Source organism: Exophiala dermatitidis (assembly GCF_000230625.1).
Source record: "Exophiala dermatitidis NIH/UT8656 unplaced genomic scaffold supercont1.3, whole genome shotgun sequence".
Classification (NCBI taxonomy): domain Eukaryota; kingdom Fungi; phylum Ascomycota; class Eurotiomycetes; order Chaetothyriales; family Herpotrichiellaceae; genus Exophiala; species Exophiala dermatitidis.
Window position 1 is genome coordinate 1,685,895 of NW_008751648.1, and position 19,154 is coordinate 1,705,048.

Consider the following 19,154-nt stretch of genomic DNA (forward strand, 5'->3'; position numbering starts at 1 on the left):
ACAGTCCACAAACAGTGGAAAAAAAGAATCAGATGCCGAAGTGACATGAGGTGAATGTGAAGTCACATCAGTGTTGTCTCATACACGGCTCAGAGGACCAAGACAGCGCCTTAATCTCCTGGTTGGTGACTGCTGAGTAAAGGTACCACGGGTGGAAGTAAATGGCCCACTGATGGAAGTACAGTGGTAGAACAGAACTACGCTGCTCATCATCATAGGCTTCGAATGCTACAGACTACTACCACTTCAACTAGAGTTTCCCCCAGAAGCAAGGAGATGGAGCGGAAGACATAATTGCAAAAGCAGTTTTGTGATTTGATTAGCTACCTATTAAGGTTCCTTGACCCTGAGATCAATTGCCACCTAATGTGACGTGGAACCAGTATTAGAAGCAATAGCAAAGGGATTCAAGACCTGATCCAACCCAAGGTGTACCTGACACCGATGACCTATGGCTTCATCTTGCCGAACCAAATGGCCTAGCTTGAAGAAAACACAGATCCAGTTTCTGGTGCCCTTTGATTGGTGGTCGAATCTGTCTGTCTTTCATTAAACCAGCTAGCAGTGACTCTTTTTCGATCTCCAACTCGAGATGGTATGTCTGTCACCATTGCAAATGCCAATGAATGCATGTATGGTACATGGCAGACATAGCTGCAATGAGTGTCGGGGTATGTACAAGCCCGCGAACCTAGGCCAGAGCCAAGGCAGCCACAAGGCCGAGCAATCCGACATTGACACCCACTGTGCCACCACCATTGTTGGGAGCAAGTGGAACCCCGGTGCTAGAGGTTGGAGGGACCGAACCATTAGTCGAGGTGGTGGACACGGTGGTATGGGTTGCAGTCGAAGACGTCTCGACAACAGTGCTTGACTTGGGTGTCTCGACAGGAGTACTGGCCTTGGAGGTAGGGACTGTGCTACTCTCAACCGCGGTAGTGGAGGTGACTGGAGTAGTGCCAACAGATGGAGTGGTCACCGGAATGCCAGGGGTCTCAGCTGGAGTCTCGGTGGCGGTACCAGTAGAGCTCTCAGTGGGAGTTTGGGCAGTAGTACCAGTGGCGGTCTCTGTATTGGCGGTATTGACAGTCGCGACAGTGGTGGAGACAGTAGAAACGGTTGAGACAGTGGCGACAGTGCTACCAGAGGTTTCTGGGGTTGGGACAGGAGTCAAAGTCGCAGTGCCGACCTCGACGGAAGTAGTGCCATAACCGACAGGAGTCTCAGTGGAGAAGTAGGTGGATGCGACAGGTGGGAGTCCGTACGGAGCGCAGCTCAGGGCGGTAGTAGTAACGGTAACGGTGTCTGAGTCAGAAAATAAAGTTAGTAACTCGCCGAAAACGCATTACATTCTGGCCACTTACCACGTGGAATGAGTTTGACGAGTTCCTTGATTTCGTGAACCGCAAGAGGATAATCCCGAGCTGTGCAATTTGTCAGTTTCCAAAGCTTGAGGGTTAAAATGTGGGAGGGTCAGAACTTACCTTGCAAGACAGCGATGACCTTGTCTTCGAAGTCTCCAGAGACGGAAGCCACGGCTATTCTTTGGTCAGCAACAGGAAGGAACAGCGGATCTCAGTGAGTTTCAACATACCGAAGCCGAGTGCTGCCAAGACAGCGACCATGAGGCCGAAAACACCTGCGATCTTCATGATGAATGACCGAAGGGAAGTAGTGGTTTGGAGGATAGAATGCTCTGAGTAAGAGTAACGAGTATCCAAGTCCGAGGTGTCTGGGTCCAAAAGAGTTGCAACCTAGAGGCTTGAAGGAACTTGGTGGTAGAGTAAGAGAGGTAATTCGGTGGAAGTAGGTAAGTGAGATGAAGGAGTGAGGATGCGAGGCAGAAATTTATAGCAGTGAAGGAGAGTCGCCAGATCGACCCCGGCCACTAGGACCGTTTGGGAAGACCACTGCTCGCAGCCTGATCCTCTGTGATGCTCTGATCAGATCGCAGGGCAAGACAATTGCCGGCCAATCCAGCGCTCCGATCGCTGGACAATTCTCAGGCAGTGCAGTGGTTGATCCAGCGCCGGGCGGGTCACTGGATCACTGGATCACAGGCACTGGCAGTGGTCGATCCAGGACGACAGCGTTGGCGTTGGCGTTGCCGCTGCAGAGCGTTGGGAAGGAAAGTGCGCTTCAGCAACCGGGCACCTGCCGATGAAGGGTTGCAAGCACAAAGGAATTCTGGAGCCCGACGAGCAACCACCATGCATGTACCCGACAAAGACTTCAAAGCACAAACAGGGGGCCACAGGACATTAATGACGAGGAGAGTGAAGCCGACTGCAAGAGGGCTCAGGGATGTCGCTAAGATATGGCAGATGGGCATATGCAGCCTCTGGGAGATGGTGCCTGATATCAAAAGCACCCAGGCAGGACCGAGTCTCTGCCATTCACTGGGCGAATTCAAGGTGGTTGGGGCCCCAGCATCGGCTACCTGCAATGTCTCATCTCTCCTCCCGGACAAGATTGCACAGATCTGTCACACTCCTTTGCCAACCTTTGCGAGCATCTCGCCCACCGACTTACCTGGTGTGAGGATGGCTTTGTCAAATCATGCTGAAGAGAGTGATACCAACGACGTCCAACAGGAAAGCTTAGACAGCAGATGAGCAAATGAGCTTCGACGTCTCTACAAGCGGCCTCATCCGACGCTAAGCTCGGGAGATCGACCGCTAAGGCCTTGGCTTTACTAGCGCCCTCGCTACAGTTTCCCGTCTAGTAATGCCAGTGTTCTCTGGCTTTACAAGTGCTGGAAGTGGACACAAGAACAAGACAGCTGTCAAAGAAGGACATCATGAAGGCAGAAGCCTGTGCTGCCTACAGGGACAGTTGAAACGGAAGGGAGTCACAACAGCTGTCATATTGAACATGAGGACTATGCACAAAAGCTGCTGTGACTATGAAACAACAGAGGACACACGGGGGACACTTCATAACAGAGTACCAGAACCTCGAGAGCGGAATGTGTCGAGGTAGAAGCCATGTCTCTGCGGTTAGAAGGAATAGAGACCCGGAAAAAGACGAATGGATTGCAAGTCGCAAGGCAGTTGACCAGTTGAGATACGATATATCCAATGCGTTTATCTCTGCCCGCCCGCTTCACCATTGGTGCCTTCAAGCGGCAATCTCACCACGATGACCCTTGAAAAGCAAGCTGATTGAGCGTGTACCTCTATGTGTACCTCAGCACTTCTTGTATGGACCATTGAGGCACACCGGGGGACTCGAGGTAGGGGATGGGGATTCAGAAGACGGCAATGGTTTTGGGCGGTCAGTCCAGTCCGTACCTGATCTAAGCATCTCTGGAGCCGTGATGGGAAATTTCTCGCCATGACTGGGAACACAAGCAGGATTACACGGCAGCGAATGTCACACCCTGTAACACCTGGCCCAGACGACTTCTAGATGTTGTGTGGCAGAATGTGACCCGGTCATACCCCAGTCGTGATGCGCTGATGCGTCTATGCGTAGCCGTATCTAGGATGGCCCAGACCATAATATCTCCGGCCTCGAGGAACGTGTGGAGCTCAGAGATCCAACTGCGATCGCGTTTCGTGCACGGTGTCCAGTACTAGTACTTGCGAGCTTCAGCGATCAGGGAAGAGCACAGCGGTTGTTCCGAGCATAGAACATGGGAAAATATCTATGTGAATGAGCAAAAGGGTCAACATCTGATCGCGCTGCAACGGAGTCGCTTGCATGCACCCCTTTTCCTCACTGACTATCGGCATCTTCGTTGCTGGCTACATCACCGCGCGCTGGGATCTCGTCACCAGGCTCTACGAGTTGGCAATCTTTGCCTGGGACCACGGGGTTGTCGTATGTGGCGTCGCCAAATCGCACGCTCGGAGCTGACCAGACTATCAGACGCGAGCCACGAAAGCGTTCGTCCTCATCTCCCTCATTTATGTCATTATCGCAATCCCGTTGGATCGATTAGCAGCGCAGGAGGCAGCAGTTGTGAGTTAGCAGACTGCTCGACGAAGCCCGGCCACTGACTTGGACGTAGCATCCTCGAGTGCCTGCGCATGGTATCTCGGCCCGCGAACAATTGCGTCGGAGGGGTTCATTTTGAGCCTTGACAATATGGTATCATGGTCGAGTACAGCGATGGCATGCTACGAATATTCTGGCCGAACAACCTCACTCGGACAACCACACCCGGTGTGATAGTAGGATGGAAGAACTCGGAACTGGATTTTTTTGTTATAACCGTCTTGGAGGATGTCGAGGTAGGAAACACTCAAGAGCCGGTCAGCACAGGAAAAGCCTCTGATGACGGACGTAGGTCCGCAGCGTCGAGTCGGCTCTTCGAATGGGCACTCTCTTCCGGAACAGTCCTTATCCCGTGGCGAGGATTTTTCAACTTTGCGACAGGTCCACGATGCACGTTCTCGGCACACTCAATCATCCTGATTTGCCGCAGACCTTCGATCCGACGCGACTCTGTGCCTTTACCATCCCCGGCGAGAACAGGCCTTACATTTACTGCCCGGCCAGTGCAGGACTGTCAGTGCAAATCGTTCTGTTCGACCCTCCCAATCCCACCCAAATGCAATACGTCTCGCTCACGCCCATATCTCTGGCCTTGGGTCGAGAACGTTCGTCGGACAGGGCACGGCTATTTTCTCCCGACGAGGTTGAGATACAAGAGGAGCAAGAGCGGGAAAGGGTGACTCAGTTGGTCAAGAAACTTCGGTTCCACACCGTGGTGAGACATCAACCTACAGACAAAGAGCTTGCATTGCATGCGATCCTCCGCCAGATCAACTGTGCGCAAGAAGTTGCCGATTTGTTGCAAAAGAACACGCCGTTGGTGGGACCGCGGAGGAAACGGAGCCTGTCAGTGAGTGAAAGGGTGGTTGAATCGGCACAATCGCTCTACGCGTTCGCGGCTTGTTCGGTCTGGACGTTGTTCATGACGTACGCCTTTCCGACTCTTCTGTATCTTTTCAAGATAGCAATCATCGGCCATCGCATCGTTGCCGAAGGGATATTGCAAATCCTCGAATGGCCATTACCGCTGCAAAGGCTGCAGATTCCAGAAAGTCGTCGACGACCGAGCGGCGGGACCATCGCTCTAAAGGACATTTCGGCCTGTTGCCAGCAAGTGCATCTGCGGCTCCAGCAATTCTCCTACTATCCGACGCAGTATGCACTCCTTCGACGGCGGCATGCGACATGGTCTTCGTTCCCCACCACCAACAGCGACTACATCCGGTTCTACAACTCGTTATGGCTAGTTGCGAACGACGTCATCATCGGCATCGCCCTGGGAAGCTTTTTGAACGACAACGCGCAGGCGACGTCGCAATTTGTCCGAGGAGTGCTCGACGGCTACACCATTGAGGGACTCAAGCGGATGATCCGGTGGCTCATGTCGTTTCCCGGAGGTTTGAAACTAAACACGGAGCTCGCGGCCTTTCTGGGCGATTTGTTTCTATGGGTGATTGAGTATTGGTCTTCGACGACGGTCATGCTTGTCCTACCCCGGCTGCCTATGATAGTGTACTTGATTGCATGTTCATCATTCGCCGGGGCCAGCATGCCGATAGCCATCTTTTCCGATCTGTTGAGTCTGATGACGATCCACATTTATTCGTTCTATGTCGCAAGCGCCCGCATCTTCAACTGGCAGCTCACCATCATCATCAGCCTGTTCCACCTGTTCCGGGGTAAGAAGCGCAACGTGCTGCGCAACCGCATCGACAACTGCGACTACGACCTGGACCAATTGCTCTTGGGTACCATTTTGTTTACATTGTTGTTCTTTTTGCTGCCGACCGTGGTGGTCTTTTACTTGACTTTTGCGTCGGCTCGAATGGCAATCATCTCGCTGAAAGCCACCCTCGACACCTGTCTGGCTTGTCTCAACCATTTTCCTTTATTTGCGCTGATGCTCCGCATCAAGGACAGCAAGCGGTTACCCGGAGGTGTTCATTTCGAGCTTTTGGACGCCGAGCAGTACAGACTTCCGGACCAACAGCAGCAGCAGCAGCAGCAGCAAGTCGAGAATGCAACCACTAGTATCGTGGATGATCAAGCAGACCAAGAACAAGCCCAGACCCAAGCCCAACCTCAATCAGAAGCAGAAGATGACGACGAAGAAAAAACAGATGATGAAGAAGAGGAGGACGACAAACCAAAACCAAACAAAGTCAACAACATGAACACCGAACAGCAACGACACGACGACGACGACGACAAATCCGCGTCCCGTTCCAGTTCCAGTTCTTCCGAGGTAGAAAGTATGCACAGCACCAGCTCTGTCGCATCATACATCCGTCTCTCATCCACACCCCTCTCCCTCCGACACATCTTCGAACAATACTTCCAACTGTGGGCCCGCATCCGGCAACACTATTTATCCCCAAAAGTGATCCTCCGACTTCTCACGGGCCGGTTTGTCCCACCCCTCGGCCGCAGCGAGATGTATGGCTTGCAGTATTCTGTTCTTCCGAGGGAGAGGGCTACGGTTTCGGAGGTATGGAAGATTTTGAGTGCTACTAGTAGTAGTGAAACCAACTCTACTACTGGTACCTCCGGCAGCAATTCAGCGGCACACCGTACAAGTACAAGAAGTGGCTTCGACTTCTCGGCCCAGTACCCTTGGACGAACGGGAATGGACATGCGGAAAAGGGTTGACCTGATCTGACTTGACTTGACAAGACGGAAAAAACGAAAATTCCCAAAACAAAGCAAAGCTCTGACTACTCTACTGGTACCCTCGGAGGTACCCAGGTATATATAATTGGTAGTTCAAGTTGGTTGTGGTTGTTAGATACTACAGTATAACCATGCCAGTGTGCCGAGCGATGTACTACTAGTGTCGGTGATCACTGCAGTACAAGTACTATTGTCCCGTCAGCATCTGATTGAATACCCCAAAAACAAAATAACATCAATAATTTGTCAATTCCAAATACTCATTCAAGCCGGAACTCCGAATTATTTTTATTCTACCGGTGCTGAGTAGTCCCATCTATATTTTTCCTGCCAACACCGTGACCCGGTCCAAGGAAAAAGGCACGGACTAGACTCCAAGAACAAATGGCCGCTGCTGTTCAAGACCCTTCGCTTTACAGCCATGGGGGGGCAGATCGAGTCGAGACTTGCTCGGTTCGAAACCAAGGCAACGCTTTTGCCGCTGCTTTGACAAATCCCCCATGACAGACCGGCAGGCAGATAGTAGACAGACACTTTGGAGTCCAATTTTGTAAATTAAAAATGTCCAAGAATGTCAAGCCAATCCTGGGAGCTGATTTTATCGAGAACAAACACTTCTGTCTGTTTACTTTCTCCCCTTTGGTTTTGCTTGCCTCTACTGGCACAGGACCAAGGATTAATGGGGCAAGAAGTACAGCAACTTGTTCAAGCCATCATAATATTTTTTCCCTTTCAGCTCAAATCTTCCTCATCTTTGACCACCTGGTACTTGGCCGATTGCGAATCCAGTAATCTCTGTCCGGTTGTCGGGGCAGGCTTGTCGACCCTGAGAATCCAGCACAGAATATCCTCGGCCGGCAACAAGAAGAACCAGACCTTGTTGCACAGCAGGGACAAGGTGGTGGTAAACATGGCGACCACGGCATCGAGCCAGTAATGGTTTGCGGTGGCAACAATGACCGTCAAGACCAAAAGAGGGTAACAGATGCCTGCGACGAGGAAAAAGATCTGCGTGAAGATGGACTTGCGTGGCTCGTTGCGGCCGCGTGACCGTCGAAAGATGCCAGAATGGTAGATAAAGGTAGATCCAACACAGAAAGCGTAGGTGAAATGAAGACTCGGCATGGCCGCGAGTTGGTTGACGTAGTTGCCGCCCACCCAGACAGACTCGGCGTTGGCCTGGCGCACGGTGTCGTGGAACCCATATTCCTTCGGCAACAGGCGTGGAGGCATGCACGGGAAGAAGGTGAAGATGAAAAAGGCGGCGAAATTACCTAGCGTCATTGTTCGACGAACAGTGGCGAACGCCGAGTGTGAAGGTGCGGCGTAGTAGTACCATGACAGAAAGCTAATGAAACACAAAAGTTAGCCTAAGGACCTGTAACAGCTGAGAAGGAATTTGGGTTAGTAGGTTGGACATACGCAATTGTACCGGGAATATGGACGAGAGAGTAGATGCGGTTCAAGAACGTCATAACAGAGAGGTGGTTGTTGAGAAACCAGGCCTGAAACTCGCTTTCTTGGATAGGAAACAAGAATCTCAGCCAGGACTTGTGCTCAATGTCGAGAATGAGAATGCCGTGGTCTTGAGCCAGCTCTCGCAGACCAGTGTAGCCAGAAAAGGCGACTTGCGCGATCGCCTTAGTCAAAGTATAAAACAGCAGGTTCAGTGCCCAATAGAACATCTCGATTAGAAAAGGAAACTTGGCGAGAATGCGAGAATGGATGTTGTCGGCGAATCGAGATGAGTTGGGCGTGCGCACTGTCATGCCGCAGCAATTGCGCTTCTTCGGCGGAAACTTTGTCGAGGTAAAGGGATCTGAATCGTTGGAAAGATATGAATCGTCGTCGGCACCAGAGCTGTCGGCAGACCATTCATCTTGTCCACGGTTACCACGCGGAAGGAGAGATCGTGTTGGTGAACGACCCCGACTCGAATCCATGATTCGGTAGCCTCGCCGGCGATTGAATGTGAGAGAAGCTATCATGATCGACACCACAATCTAGAGGAAACAAACATTAGTACTGGAGTCGGACAGAGTAAACCCCGTGGAGCAGGACATGTAACGCACAATTGGTTCCATCCAAGTGTGCGAGGCGAATTGGGCCCCGCCCAAGTTAGGCTTTGCGGCGTCGGCCATGACTGCCGTAGCGTTGGTGAACGCCGGGGTTGAAGCCATTGATGGCGATCTAGGTAAAATGGTGGTAGAAGAGATCGATATTAGGGAAGAGAGTCAAGAATGGCTCATCCGTAACGTGCTGAGGGCGAAGACGGGCAAAAAGTCGAGGCTGTGGATCGTTGGAATGTCGCGTGTCGCTAGGTTCGGAGAATTGGTCACGTGCAGACCCGGTGAGAGGTGGAAGGGTGAAGAGGCGCGGGAAGGCCGTGGGAAAACCCGCCAGGAGTGGTTTATTCAAAGAGCAAAAGGAGTGACAAAGTCGAAAAAGAGCGGCAAGGATATTCGCTCGATTGATGAGCCTGCTCGCAAGATTCTTAACGTCGGATGTCGCGAGATACCTCGCGTGACAGCCGAGATTGAGGTCGTGTGCCTGTAGGAAAATGGTGATTTTGGGCGGACAACGATAGCTTGGCTGGACAAAGCAGAACTTGAAAGCGGACGGATCAAGGGGCGTTTTCGGTGCGAATAATGGACCAAAAAGAAAGAGACCAACAGAAGCAAAAGCCGACGATGCCACAATCTCGCGGGAGGACTCCACGGGGACGACAACGAAGCCCTGATCAATTCTCGATGTGTGCGCAAGTGAGGAAGAAGGAAGAGAAACACAGGAAGACGATGCTAGTAAAAGGCAGGTGAACCAGGGAGTGCCAGGCGTTTGAGATGCCGCGTACGAGGCGCCCGCTAGCAGTACTAGAAATAATCAGTGCAGGCACTGCGGGCGGCGACAATTTCAGCCGGAGGAGCCTCACAAGCCACCCTACAGTACTGGTAGGAGGGGAGGGGAGCCTTTCTAACCCTTCTTCAGCCTCGCTTATAGGCGCTACTGGCCATTAAGTTTAGGGGCCGAGGGGTGCCGGACGCCTCATCGCACAACTAGACTCAGCCTCAAAGTCCGCCTGACGGGCACCTGAAGCGCCCAGCCCACAATCCGGTCTTGACCAAGTGGGCGATGATGTAAGGGGGAGCTGGCTAAGATTTCGGTGTTTATTTGACGGTTCAGCACAAGATTGGCAGCGCACCCCGACTTTTGAGTAGGGGGGCACAGTCTACGTTTCCATGCGCCCCTGACTCGGAGCCTGGATTCTGTTGTGATAACAAACGGGAACAGCTACAGTTGCTATACTGAACCGTTGATAGATGATCGCCACCTGCATTATTATTGCATTGCTGTGGGCGGATTTGGCAAAGACTTGGACGTGCGTGCCTACTAGTACTAGTAACTTCAAGTTTTCGGTCGGAATGGAGGTGCTTCCGAGCCGGAACATAACACTTGCACGGTGCTGTCAACGTTGATATTATTTTTGCCCGGCCACGTATACATCGTCCACAGCGTTTTAAATCGGCTCCCCGACTACTACAACTAGACGACAGCCCCGATACATCGTTGGACCTTTTTTTACTAGTAGTCCTTCCTACATGACATGAGCCATCTTCGACTCAGGCGAATACATGGCCCACGTGTGAGGTGTCTAGACTAGGTAATCATGCATTCTTCTTGCGTGGTATATTTCCTATCAACTCCAATAATGCATAAGAAGTAGGTACTGGTAGGTGTCGTAAGGATATCATATGTCGTGTATCATGCAAGTGACCAAGAATCATTTGGTAACCCATATCTGTCTCTCGTCTCTGTCAAGTAACATTGCCACTTCTACTTCTCCCCTACTCGTCGGCGGACAGAAAGTCTCCCGTGACAAAACGGCGGTTATCTCGAAAGCGACCTTTGCTGCCCTTGCTGCTCGCTCCCTTGCGAGGACTGCGCATCCCGTCATCTCCTGTGGAACGCATGATCATTGGCAGCGCATCCAAGACCTGCTTGTTGCCCTCGAAGTAGTGATTGACGAACCCTCCGCCCAGCAGTCTTCGGATGGCGTTCAGTCGCATCAGCTTCCACCACTTGTCCACCCGCATCTCGCCTTCGCGATGGACTCGAACCACCCTCTTCGATGCGTTGTTGGATTGGAGTCCCAGTTTCGGGTTTTGGACTGTGACCGAGATGCTGGCGAATGATTGATGCAGTAATTTCTTGTCACGCCGGTGCATGGACTTGGTGCTTAACGAGGCCAACGCCGTCACTTTTTCCACCACTTCGTGTGTGTTATGGTAAGCATTGTAGCGCTTCACCAGTCCCGAGTCATCCCTTGCTCCGCCGAGTTCGTCGGACGATCCAACTCCGTTCTCATGCTGCTCTTCCCCCTCGGATGAGACGTCGTCGTCGTCTTCTCGTGGCGTGTAACTTTTCTCGTAAAGTAAAGCGATGTTCTCTCCAGCCGCCACCTGCACCCTGACATCATCGGCATCCAACTGATCCAGGAACGCGGCCACGGCGTCCTCAGACTCATCCTCAACGTCTTCGACCTGAGTAGCCAAGAATCCGTAAGTGTTGAGCGCAGCCGTCACGACTTCCGGGTCGTCGTCGGCACCAATGAAGGATCCATCGCTCGAGGCGATCTCCAGCAGAAACGTCATCATCTCTGAGATCTCTTCCTCTCCAGCTCCGCCAAAGCACAGGCATATCCCTAAAGCGTAAATGCCAGCAGCTTTGACAGGCAAGGATTGCGAGTCCGAAATGCTTCGTTTCAACACTCCAGACACCGTCTCATAAAGGGTATGGTCCGCAAACGTGATTGCAGTCAGCGCCACTGCCCGTAGAGCCAGGGTGGTCTCCTTTTCGCTTGTTTCTGCCTTGATACTTCGACCAAACGCGCTGAGAAGCTCGGGCACGCGCCCATGCAGGACTTCGGCCAGGTAGTGCGATGTCAAGCATCTGACATAGGTGGTCAAGGAATCTTCCCGACTCTTGTTGCTACTCCCCTTCCGTTCCAGAAGATCGGCAATCGCATCGACCAGTTCTTGCCGGATCACCTCGGTGGTCTGTTCATTGAAGTCGTCGCTTTCCAGAAGCGCGTCGATCGAATTGATGCTATAGTGGATGTCATACAATGTAAGTTATGTGCCATGCAAGACGTCTCCGCACACAAGATGCAGGATCTCTCACCTCTGATTGGTATCATCACTGAGATTGCCGTTTCCGCCATCTTCCTCGTCGGAGGCATCTCGGCTCTGTACTCGAGACGCCACCCGAGAATTGGGAGCGGAGTTGGCTCGAGAGCTGGCTCGCGACGACTGTTTTGACTTGGCCTTGTTGGACACTGTCTTGCCGCTCTCAAGAGCTCTTCTGCGCAGATCGTCGTGCATGATGAGAATACGATGCTGGACGTAGGCGCAGATCACAAGGTGGGAATGAAATCGGACTGGTAAGATGGCAGCCTAGTCGTCGGGGTATGGGATTTTGTGGGATTTAGTCGGTAAAGAGCTCGTCACCCTTTGGGCAGCGAGGCACGGTACGAAAGATGGCGAAACGGAAGTCGTCGATATTTCGACATGTGGAGGCTTTATTCACGCTGTCTTGCAGGCTGTGAATCCGGGGGAGGCTCGAGTCAGGCAGACGCCAGAACAATAGCGGTCTGATGCTAATAAAGAGCAGCAGATGGCAATCAGCGGTGAAAGCGGCCGAGAACACATGAGAATGTGGAGGGCGGAATGAGGGCAACAGGCGCCTGTCACCAAGCAAGAGGACCAGTCGTAGTACTGCTAGTAACTGCCTAGATGCACATGGTCAGCATTCGCGGGCCGATCATTGTGCAATACTGTGGGCGAAGGCGGGTGTTAGCACGACTAGCGCAGCTAAGTCACGACAATAACAGCGGACATTAACTACGACCTGCCATTGATTGGTAGCCATTTAACCAAAGGGAGGCGCTAAGTTCCTAATGGCTGTTCGAACCGGGGTGTCGTCATAGGCAGGTACTTTCGGGGCGGGCGTTCAAGTTCCAAGGTTGGTCGTTTCGGACCAGTCGAGTACAACTGAATAGTGTAAACGCGGAGGAGCATGAATCATGCCACTCTCCTTTCCACTCTCTGCTGACCAATCGCATAGTAACGTGCAGTTTGGATGGGTACCATGTTATCTTTGTCTAACCTCCCTCGTAAAATGACTTCTACCCGGCCAAATAAACCGTAGTGAGCCCGCCCTGACAGCACACAAATGGCTACATGCCAGTGATGAGTGGACAAAGATTCATTTCATCTCAACTTGTGTTTGCAATACTAAAGAGCTGACCGTTCATTCCCAATCCCGCAACCCGCAACCATCACACGCCTGATTCATTCTTGAGATCCAATGGCCTGTCACTCACCCCATATGCTCGATCCCAGTGTCAACGCCACCAAGACCGCCTGTCGTGAAGTGTGCCTAGCTGTTGCTAGACTGGTTGAAATACACATCATCATACTTTGATACAAGTGTTAAGCCGTGGAAAATGGGCCTACTTGCTGCCTCCCTGCTGGGCCTCCATGAAGAAGTCCTCATCTGTCGCATCGAGGATGTCATATTCTTCGTCCGTCAGGAATCCTTCCCGGTCGCTCTCGGAATCCTCGAGTTCCAGGCTTTCGACATCCTCGAGAAGCTCCTGTTCGTCCGTCGTGGTGGTTGGTTCCATGACTGACACGGGTGCTACATCAACACTCTCTGCGCTGACATCGTGGAGACTAGACATGGGAGATTCCTTGTCCAGCTTTGGGAAAATCATTGTGGAGCTGGCCTCTGACTTGTCCTTGTCATTCTTAGCTGTGCCCACTTTGACATCGGCAGTGGTCGAAGGAGACGACGAGTCAGAAGATTCGGGCAAGTCGACCGGAGCAGCACGAACATCAATGTCAACCCAGAGCTTGTGACCGAATGGTAGTCCACCAGGTGTCTTGAGACGCCAATAGGAGATAGCCCGTCCTTCACGAGGCGGCGACTTGAGGAGGACAGTAAAGACAGCAGTCTTTCCTGGTTCGAGACTGGTAGAGAGGAAGTTGCTGCGGTTGGCGGAAGTCATTGCACTGACGCTAGATGGATGATGAATGTCCAAGTTGCGCATGTCATCTCCTCCAATGTAGTACACCGCACAGCCTGCTGGCCAGGCGTCTGGTCCAGGATTGCGGACTGTCCAGGACTGTGACACCAGGTGATTCGGCGCAACTCGAGTACCATCAGGCGTTGAGTCCGAGACAAACCACGCCTGAAGATCATTGCCAACTGGTGGACTCGGCACAGAGTCGTTCACCTTCACGGGCTCCACGGCAGACGGCGCAGTCTCGGTAGGTTGAACTTCCGCCACCGTTTGCACTTGGGTAGCGGCATTTGCCACTATTGAGCGGGTGGTCTCAGTGGCAACGTGCTTGGCCGACGGGCGATCTCCAAGTTGTGTCATATTGTTGCCGCCCTCGGTTTCATGCTGAGTGCTGATGGAAATGTTTCGGATGGGGACCTTGATCTTGATCAAGGGATGCGATGAATTATGCCCATTGTTCGGCAATGCCTCACACCTGGCGCAGAAGTCGGTATCATGGCAAACAGCACATTTGTAGCGATCGCCAGTGATGTACCGCTTTTGGCCAACACACAGTGGTCCGTCACAGTAGATACCGCGGTGGCGTTGCTTGGGAGCACCCAGCATCTGAAGAGGTGTGTAGAGGGGCACAAACCGATGACCCTGGTGGTTTTCGCCAGCAGTTTTGATACAGCCTGAGCAATAGTCGAAGTCGGGGCAAGACAAACACTTGTGCCGGACACCACGGATACTCTGAAGCTTGTTAGTCTGATCGGATTTCTTGATGAATGAGCACACTGGCTTACCTTTTCACAACCATCGCAGATAGCATCGTGGCGAACGCCGCGTCCCGGAGCGCAAAGCTCCTTGATTTCAGGACAGGTCAGGTAAGACATGGTCTCTTGTGCTTTGAATTTGTGGGATGGATCATGCCCGTGTAATTCATCCTGCATGCAGCTCAAGCAAAGGTCGAAATCAGGACAATCCTGGCAAGTTACAAATTCTCGGGCCGGCAATTCTGCGTGGTACGTTAGCAGCTTGAAAGCACAAATATGACACAGGGACGTACGGCTAATGCAAGAGTTACAGGTGCGTTCCCCATCATCTTGCTCGAGAGTGACTGGCGTAACGGTGTCGTCCGAGGAGCCAGTGGGAGCTTCCGGGCACTTCTTCGGCGGTAAGGTCTCCGTAGTGCTAGGCACGACGACGCCGTTACGGATGGTTCTCTTGAGAAGCCAGTGCTCTTCGCCATTGCAGGTGACGCCAGCGTCAACACAAGGTTTGCAGAGATCGAAATCTCCATTTTCACAGATGCCGCAATGATAATGCTCATTAGGTACGGTCATGCCGCAATTGTTGCAGTCAATGCTGTAAGAGGCCGAGGGGAAGTCATCCAACAACGGTAGGGTAGGGAAGCTAAAGACTTTGGAGCCGCGGATCTTGACTGGACCTTTGGGCGGCAACTCATCCGAACCAGTCTGGCTGAGGTCGAAGGCGCCGGGAATGGCACAAGGTAGTGAATATGGGCAGCTCGTCTTGAAAGAATTGAGCGAAGATGCAGTGCCGTTGCCCAATGGCTGAGACAGAACAGTCTCGAGGAAACTGTGTCTCGGCTCAGAGATTATGCCAGTGTTCTTCATATGCTCCGGTAGTTCAATCATCGGGGGTTTCTCAGCGTTCTCCCCTTTCTGCGACTTCGCCGGAGCTTGAACGGTAGCTCTCAAACGTAGCTTGAGCTTAGCTTTGGCGGCTCTATACAATTGCTTGTATATGGCAGGATTGCTACTGTCCAAGGTGATGTAGGTGCCGGCCGAATCGGAGAATCGATCGAAGCGAACTTCCTGCTCATCGGGGATATTGAGCAAGAAACGGAGCTGTAAAGACCGGGTTAGCTAAGTTTCAAGAAGCGGTTCGAAGAGGGTCGGGTTTGCATAAGGGAGGAGGCGATAGTAGTAAGGCTGATGAGCATTGAATACCTTCTGCGGAAGCACGTTGGCTCCGAGGTCGCGAAGAGCGAGTTTGAATCGTCGATTAGTGCCATCGATAATCACTTTGACAGTGATCAGAGTATCAGGTCCCAGGGGAGACGTTTGAGAATGAGGTGTAGCCATACTGGGCGATGAGGCCTAGGCAGGCGGACTCAGGCGAGGCGAACTAGGCACCTGCGGGCAGAGCACACAGAGGCGGCGGCTACAAGAGAGGGACTCCTCAAACTTGAAAGACCATCGACGGCACAAGTACACAGGATGCCTCTGCGCACGGAATAGAATGAGAGGTTGGGGTTATGGAGGATGGGAGATGGAAGAGCAGTTCAAGTTCAGAGACAGAGAGGCGGTCGATAAGGCGGTAGTAGTAGTAGTCGTAGAGATGACGGTCAAGCCGCAGCCTGTTCCGTGGACCGGGCGGGGAAGCAGCAGCACTGCGCAGCACGTGAGCAGGCAACACCGCAACCGCCCCGTCCCACCAATTGACCAATTAGTCCAACCTCGCAGTCAATCCCCCTCGCTAGTGATTGCTGGTGAAATATCAGAAGCTCAAATCACTTCAGTGCGTCCTTCACCGGTTAGTGGTGAGTGCTTCTACACTGTCACGATCGTGGCGAGCCAATTCTCCTCCCAGTGTCCGGACGTCTCAACCGACCTCGAGATCGTCCCCAGGCCGCTCCACTCTGATCTCGTGGGGAAGACAGCCTCGTATCAGTGGCCACCGAATTCGACTCCGCCAATAATAAAGATGTTACACCAGAATCAGACTATGGATTCCGCCTGTTCAAGACCGCATTGACCTACTTCAGCCTTCCCATTATTCCACGCTCCATCGCTGATATTTTGCGACGGGCCTTCGACAACCACGAGATAAGTTAAGCATGAAAAGATCTCAACCCCTCAGATGCAGGACAGAGGACACAGAAAGACCCGCGGTTCCATTGACATTACAATGCTTGCTTGCTCCACTAGATGCAGATTCACTCCATGACCCGCTAGCCAGACCAAGTCAAACCTTTAAGAGACAATAATTGACAAAGTACAGGTCATCCAGATTGAGACGGATAAAACATGCCATTGGGCGCGGAAGTGTAGTAAAAGGCAGTCTGGCCGGGCATCCCATTGGCGATTGGCATAGTAGGCCCATTTGCAGCGCCAGGCATAGTTTGTAGTCCGCCTTGACCTTCGGGCCCAAGCATAGGGGGATTATAGTAATAGACCATGCCGTTCGATTCGTGAGCAAGCGGCAAACTGCCTTCAAGTCCCCCTGCTCCAGGTACGTAGGCAATCGGGTGTGAATGAGAGCCCGGCACAAAACTCGGAGCTAGAGAGGGCGCGTTCATAGGGACGGCGAAAGAGCTTGCGTCGCCCATTGGTGGATAGAAAACTGGGCCAGTACTGTAGGGCGTCGCGAAGTAGGCCGGTCCGCCCATGACCGGGTATGGTTGGAAACCTGGGGCAAAAACCGCGCCTTCCGGTATCTGTGACAAGGGCGCCACGCCAGTCATGCTGGAAACTGTTTGGTGCCCAGATTGGGTTGGTTTTTCGTCGGTGTAAGGGTTGGTGATGTGGGTCGGGACCTGCTGATGGAATGGCTGTTCTTCCTGTGGTTGCGGGGCCTTGAATTGGAAAGACGCTGGGGACTCGATATCTGCAACGGACACTGCCTTTTGAGGCCTGGGCTGATGTATAGGTATTGAGTTGGCATGGTTGGCATACATAGCTGGAGGCTGCACTTGTGCTTCTTGCGCAACCATGCCCAGCTGCCCGTTAACGAGAGGCATTCCACCCGCTGATAAAGAGGGCGTAGGGACGGTAGAGGGCAAACGAACAACAGGCCGCGTACCTTCCACGCCTGGGAAGGCATTCCGTGACATGACCGAATCAGCAGGAGAACGTACAGCATCCCTCGTGGCAGATCCGCCCAGCGAAGATTTCCGGCTCATTGCCACACTCGGGGTATAGGCGCTGCCATACACGCTCGGTCTGCGGCTCCCTTGGAAGCTGTCGCGCCCACGACCACGGTATGTATGTTGATTGGGACGCAAGGCTCGAGGAATGAAAATAAACGACCTCTCAACGCTCGGGAATATGTACCGAGGCGCTGTATCAGGTATCGAGACTCGAACGGGCTTGTCTCGTCGCAGCGGAGGGCGATGCTGTGGGAGCAAAGTGTGCTGCTTCTTGACAACATTTGGTATCGATATTTTCTGGTCCATGCCGGGAAATGAGACTTGGACAGTCACATTTCCGAGCACCGCGGAGAAAGAGAATGATCGATTGGGAGCAGTTGATGTCGGTGCTCTTTGAGCTTGCTGATTGTCTGACCTCGGCACTGTCTTGGAATGCGGCTGCTCTCGCTTCGGCGCCATTTCATGGTCTTCGTGGAGATCGTGTGCCCAAGGTCTGTTGGTGGGCTCGTTGCTATTCATGCCACGCCTGTGTTGAGTTAGCCACTAGACCAGATATATGCTTCGACACATCACAACATACCCTGCATGCATTGGAACACCGGATTCCCGGCCCCTTCCGCGTCCAAAAGTTTTCTGGTTCTGTCCGGACGACCTCGAGTGGCGATCATCGTGAAGAAAGAACCCGCCTCTTGTTGGCACGAAGGCCGGGTTGGCGTTGCGTTGCCTAACATACTCTTGATGCTCTCTTCGACTCCGCTGGGATGCATCCTCATGGCGGGGGGCTTTGGGAGCGACAAACTCGGTATTTGTGGGAGGAGCACTTTCATCTGTGGCACCGAGGGCTTCGGATCGAAGCTCATCCGCTCTTTGCACCTTTGCACCCGCAGCGACCCCAGGCCGATTGACAAGAGCGTCGGCACCTTGTTTCAAGGGAGCTTGTGGTTCTAAAGAGCCCGAAGCTGGCAGGTTACGCTCCAGCCCCTTCTCAACTTGATGTCCAGGATCTTTCCCTGCCACCGAGGGAGGTTTCGCAACTTCGTTTTCGTCGCCACTGGAGTTGCTGGCCTCGCCCTCGGCATCATCCTCATCCTCGTCGTCATCATCTTCCACAGTGCTCAAAGCAGAACCTTCGCTCATGGAATCAGGTTCAAGGTCGTCCACTACAGACTGATCTTCCTCCCCGTCATCTTGGCGCCGTCGTCTGCGAGCAAGAAGGTTTTTCCGGTGTGTCGCAGGCATTGTCCGGGACGTCAGCAAAGGCAATGTGATCTGCGCACAAGGCACTCGCGAAAAAATGGCCGTCAAAATGCAGACATTCGGTTCATGTCGGGGCTTCGCAATTCCTTAGGCGTGGACTCGACGACGGTGCAACGCAGTCAGTGGTTTTCTCCGAACTTCACTTTATGGAAACATCTCGCTGCCCAAGCCGACGCGTGAGCCGCAACTGTGAATATGTACTAGATACCAAGAAGGTTAATAACCTGGCCTCGGCGAAGTAAGAAACGTGGAGTGAACAAAGGTGC

General features: G+C 52.7%; 7 protein-coding genes across 7 annotated transcripts; 2 read left to right on the forward strand and 5 right to left on the reverse strand.

The window, feature by feature from the left end:
- Positions 1-303: 303 nt before the first annotated feature.
- On the reverse strand, positions 304-2,577 carry HMPREF1120_03598 (uncharacterized protein). The gene is made up of 4 exons (XM_009157677.1): positions 1,595-2,577; positions 1,485-1,538; positions 1,365-1,424; positions 304-1,305 (listed from the first exon to the last, which is right to left on the reverse strand). The coding sequence occupies exons 1-4, from the start codon at positions 1,650-1,652 to the stop codon at positions 692-694; spliced, it is 786 nt and encodes a 261-aa protein (XP_009155925.1). The 5' UTR covers positions 1,653-2,577; the 3' UTR covers positions 304-691.
- Positions 2,578-3,705: 1,128 nt separating this feature from the next.
- HMPREF1120_03599 (phosphatidylinositol glycan, class Q) lies at positions 3,706-4,081 on the forward strand (the record flags this gene model as incomplete). The annotated part of the gene is made up of 3 exons (XM_009157678.1): positions 3,706-3,825; positions 3,874-3,966; positions 4,016-4,081. The coding sequence occupies 3 exons, from the start codon at positions 3,706-3,708 to the stop codon at positions 4,079-4,081; spliced, it is 279 nt and encodes a 92-aa protein (XP_009155926.1).
- Positions 4,082-4,100: 19 nt separating this feature from the next.
- HMPREF1120_03600 (phosphatidylinositol glycan, class Q) lies at positions 4,101-6,652 on the forward strand (the record flags this gene model as incomplete). The annotated part of the gene is made up of 2 exons (XM_009157679.1): positions 4,101-4,238; positions 4,295-6,652. The coding sequence occupies 2 exons, from the start codon at positions 4,101-4,103 to the stop codon at positions 6,650-6,652; spliced, it is 2,496 nt and encodes an 831-aa protein (XP_009155927.1).
- Positions 6,653-6,679: 27 nt separating this feature from the next.
- Positions 6,680-9,597, reverse strand: HMPREF1120_03601 (uncharacterized protein). The gene is made up of 3 exons (XM_009157680.1): positions 8,746-9,597; positions 8,096-8,676; positions 6,680-8,021 (listed from the first exon to the last, which is right to left on the reverse strand). The coding sequence occupies exons 1-3, from the start codon at positions 8,851-8,853 to the stop codon at positions 7,406-7,408; spliced, it is 1,305 nt and encodes a 434-aa protein (XP_009155928.1). The 5' UTR covers positions 8,854-9,597; the 3' UTR covers positions 6,680-7,405.
- Positions 9,598-10,314: 717 nt separating this feature from the next.
- Positions 10,315-12,428, reverse strand: HMPREF1120_03602 (uncharacterized protein). Its single transcript, XM_009157681.1, has 2 exons — positions 11,852-12,428; positions 10,315-11,776 (listed from the first exon to the last, which is right to left on the reverse strand). Exons 1-2 carry the CDS (start codon positions 12,049-12,051, stop codon positions 10,516-10,518), a joined length of 1,461 nt encoding a protein of 486 aa, XP_009155929.1. The 5' UTR covers positions 12,052-12,428; the 3' UTR covers positions 10,315-10,515.
- A 753-nt stretch (positions 12,429-13,181) lies between these two features.
- HMPREF1120_03603 (uncharacterized protein) lies at positions 13,182-15,844 on the reverse strand (the record flags this gene model as incomplete). Its single annotated transcript, XM_009157682.1, has 4 exons — positions 13,182-14,486; positions 14,540-14,751; positions 14,803-15,607; positions 15,710-15,844. 4 exons carry the CDS (start codon positions 15,842-15,844, stop codon positions 13,182-13,184), a joined length of 2,457 nt encoding a protein of 818 aa, XP_009155930.1.
- Positions 15,845-16,764: 920 nt separating this feature from the next.
- On the reverse strand, positions 16,765-18,870 carry HMPREF1120_03604 (uncharacterized protein; the record flags this gene model as incomplete). Its single annotated transcript, XM_009157683.1, has 2 exons — positions 16,765-18,157; positions 18,212-18,870. 2 exons carry the CDS (start codon positions 18,868-18,870, stop codon positions 16,765-16,767), a joined length of 2,052 nt encoding a protein of 683 aa, XP_009155931.1.
- Positions 18,871-19,154: the final 284 nt, after the last annotated feature.